General features: G+C 32.9%; 1 protein-coding gene across 1 annotated transcript; it reads right to left on the bottom strand.

Annotated features, from left to right (window-relative positions):
* Positions 1–943: 943 nt before the first annotated feature.
* On the bottom strand, positions 944–2,589 carry LOC102603718 (uclacyanin-3-like). Its single transcript, XM_006347915.2, has 2 exons — positions 2,346–2,589; positions 944–1,630 (listed from the first exon to the last, which is right to left on the bottom strand). Exons 1-2 carry the CDS (start codon positions 2,503–2,505, stop codon positions 1,221–1,223), a joined length of 570 nt encoding a protein of 189 aa, XP_006347977.1. The 5' UTR covers positions 2,506–2,589; the 3' UTR covers positions 944–1,220.
* Between the last annotated feature and the right edge of the window lie 1,162 nt (positions 2,590–3,751).

Raw genomic sequence — 3,751 nt, 5'->3', positions numbered from 1 at the left:
ACCTTAATATCCATTTATTCCTACTTATTTCAAAAATTTCAAAAATCCCTTATTTACCTATGTATCTCGTGCACAACGCTATGTATCCCGCTATGTGGAAATGTATCAAACCTAATGTATCATGTGCACAACGCTATGTATCCCGCTATGTGGAATGTATCAAACCTAATGTATCATGTGCACAACGCTATGTATCCCGCTATGTGGAAATGTATCAAACCTAATGTATCCCGTGCACAACAGTGGAATGTATCAAACGGTATGTATCCCGTGCACAACGCTATGTATCCCGCTATGTGGAATGTATCAAACCTAATGTATCATGTGCACAACGCTATGTATCCCGCAAACATCATTTTTAAGGGATTTTTGGTAAATAGAAAACTAGAAGGGATAGGATGTTATTTAGTACTTATAATATGTGGTTTCTATAATTTATACTTTAACAAATCCACTGATGTTGATATTTTGGCTTCTTTATTAATTTTTTATTTTATGATTATGGTGTCCGAATCAACTTTTGCACACCTTGACTAATTTCAAGCTATACTTGTCACCTCACACGACTAATTTGGCCTCTTTTTACAAATTGTACATATTTCTAAAAAAATCTCATCACTCTAAGTCTTGACTGAAATTTAATTAAGAAAAAAAGTTAGTGGGCGGGTCAGGGGTTAAATTGGGCCGGAATCAGTCCAACAAGTCAGCCCGACCCACTTGATAGATATAATTTTGAATTGATTTGGATTAATTTTGAAATAAAAACATATGTTCATTAGTATTTTTTTACGCCATAAATTATACATTTCTTTTGGCTGCTAAAATTGAGCTATCCATCAACCAATTCTTGCTATATTTAAAACTTGGTCAATACCAGTATATCTTATTGCAACTTACATGAAACCTACTACAACCAAACAAATCAAAGAAGCAATAAAGTCTCTTAAACCATATCAAACTATCCTTTTCCAAAAGGTAGTTGGTTGAACGTTGGTATAAAATATAACTACTAATAAGGCAACAAACTTCTTCGATCCAACAACTGGCAGTTCCATAAAGTAAATTAAAGGTGAAGAAAAAAATCACTTTTATTTCTTACAACAATATAATATGCACACAAAAATGAACATTAATTAAAAAAAGGGACAAAAATAACAACTGATAGATAGTAAGTAAATAGGAAGGAAATAATGATTCAAAATAAAAGCACTGCCTCTCGCCTAGCACATGAACACAAACAAAGCTCCCAATACAACTGAAACTCCGATCACAAATTTGTTCATGCTCCCAAATACTCCGGTTGCTCCATTAGGCGTAGTTGGGGTTGACTTCGCGGGTGTATTGGGTGTGGCGGGTGAATCGGAAGGAGTTGACGGAGTTGATGGAGTTGAAGGAGTTGAAGGAGTTGAAGGAGTTGAAGGAGTGGAGCTATCTTGGACATTGACAGATAATTTCATGCCAGATTGACAATGACCAAAAGTAGGACAAGAGAAGTACATTGGACCAGATTTGGAAAGTTTGATTGTGGTTGCTCCATCGCTGTATGACTCAATGGCATTTCCGGTGTTGCAGTTTTCGTAGTCATCTTTGCTTATCACATCCACTCCATGGCTTCCACCATAGTTGAACACTGATCATTCATCATTAAAATTCAAAATTTTAATAATGATAATTGAGAAATTAAACTTTGTTAATGAGTACTATAATATATGGAAAGGAAACAATTTCTTGTCAATCCTATAGTCGTTCCACCATTAATCAGAATGAAGAACCTTTTGATAGGGAGAATTTTATCTCTTAGTGAACCTACTCAACACGAATCCATATTAATTAAGGTTCGAATGATTATAGTAGTAGTACTAAGAAAACAGTTAATGTTGCATCGTGTACAAGCACCATTTAGTTGACACTTAATTAAACACAGAGTACTCTGTTTTTTTCCACTCATAAACTCTGTTTCTCAAATGCTAAAGAATTATAAGGTCTCTTCTCTAACTTAAGGAAATTATTGGACTAATCTAAAGAAATACGATGTGATGAGATGGTTGAGATTTTATAAAAAAAATGGGGGGCACGGGATGGGAAATGGAAACGGGATTACAATGTGAGGAAATCGAACCCTCACTAATAAGGTGGAGTTCAGATAGACAACCAGCTGAGCTACTAAGATTTCCCAATTTAAAAATCTTGAATTCAAGCCTTAGGAGTGAAAAATATTTCAATAAGGAACAATGTATCTCTTTGATAAAGGTACCTAACACAAATCCAAATTAATCGAGCGTATACATTACATTACGAATATTAAATGTCTGACAATGAAAATTGATACAAGTTGAAAGACTAACCAAGGGTGTCACCAACGGTGAAGGTTTCAGCAGCAGCCCAAGTGGTGTAATCACCGGATTGGGTCCACCCGCCGCTGCCTCCGACGACGTGGTTGGCGGCAAAAGCCACCGGAGAAGCAACAAGAAGAAAGAGGAGAATTGCTACTGCTGACACTGCCATTACTTAAATTTGATTAATAAAATTTCTTTCTAAGTTAACAAAAAAATGTTGTTGAAGATTAAAGAGAGAACAAAGAAAGAAAGAAAATTGCACACATTTGGCAAATGATGTGTGCCTTACTTATATAGAGTGCATGTCATGTAGTTTCAATGCTACAAGTAACCTTTTAAGAAAATAAAAAAATAAATATAAATTCCAGAGTTTTATTACTTGTGAAGATGTAATATTTAAACATGGGATTTGGTGCAGCTCTACTTTCCCATGTCTACCTAATATTGTTAGCAATCATATTTGAACGTCTTTCTCTATACTTTTGCTGACTTTATGGCATCTCTAAAATGTCGTGGCATTACCCCTTGGAACTTAAGTTTTGCTATTACTTGCCTTTCTCGCTAAAAATAAATAAAAATAGAAGCTTGTTTTAATCAACAATTTGACTCACAAAAATATAGTGTTACAAAGGAGCGGCTCAAGCACATTCAGTGACTTAAAAATTATTTATTATAAATGATTTATTCTAATAATTTTTATTCAAATAATGTAATCAATTCATATAATTTTTCTTGACACATAATATTTCAAATGTGTCAAACTTTTTCTAATAATTCTTTACTTTTATATAAAAAGTTTACTTCTTTTAGAAATAGTACTCAATATTATTATTGTTAGAAGAATTGGGTCCCTCAAATATGAAGGCTTAAGACACCTGCCTTTAATTCTAGAGGCGAAAGTCAAAATTTTAATTTATAGATTTTAAATTTTATAACAATAATTTTAAGTATTAATAACTGAATTTTCAATGTAATATATCAAAGGTTATTGGGTTCGTCGAATATGTACTCAGACTTCTAGCTCTGTCTTATTTATTCGAACTCTTTAGAGTCGGCACTGCAATACAATATGAGAAGGTATATTTAATATTTTTGTTCCAAGGATATGTTTAAGTTGTTTTCAAATTTAAACTAAAGTTAATCAAATAGCCAAGTCCACGGTGATTATAATTGTAAAAAAAATTAGATGTGTATTATATGTGAATAGCTAGGCTAGCTATTGGTATTATTTACACACGACTTTTCATGTTTTTTTGAGAATATACTTGATCGGCGCCACCCAATATGTAATAAATTTATCATATCATGCAAAGAGTAGGTTTTGGCAAAACAAATAAAATACTTTGATAATGTATTGATTTGAGAAAATGATTGTCACGTATTTGACTTTGGACCAATTAATATAACTAATTCTT

The sequence above is a fragment of the Solanum tuberosum genome, unplaced genomic scaffold (assembly GCF_000226075.1).
Source record: "Solanum tuberosum cultivar DM 1-3 516 R44 unplaced genomic scaffold, SolTub_3.0 scf00095, whole genome shotgun sequence".
NCBI classification, from domain to species: Eukaryota; Viridiplantae; Streptophyta; class Magnoliopsida; order Solanales; family Solanaceae; genus Solanum; species Solanum tuberosum.
Note: the sequence above shows the minus strand (reverse complement) of the source record. Positions and strands in the feature narration are given on the sequence as shown.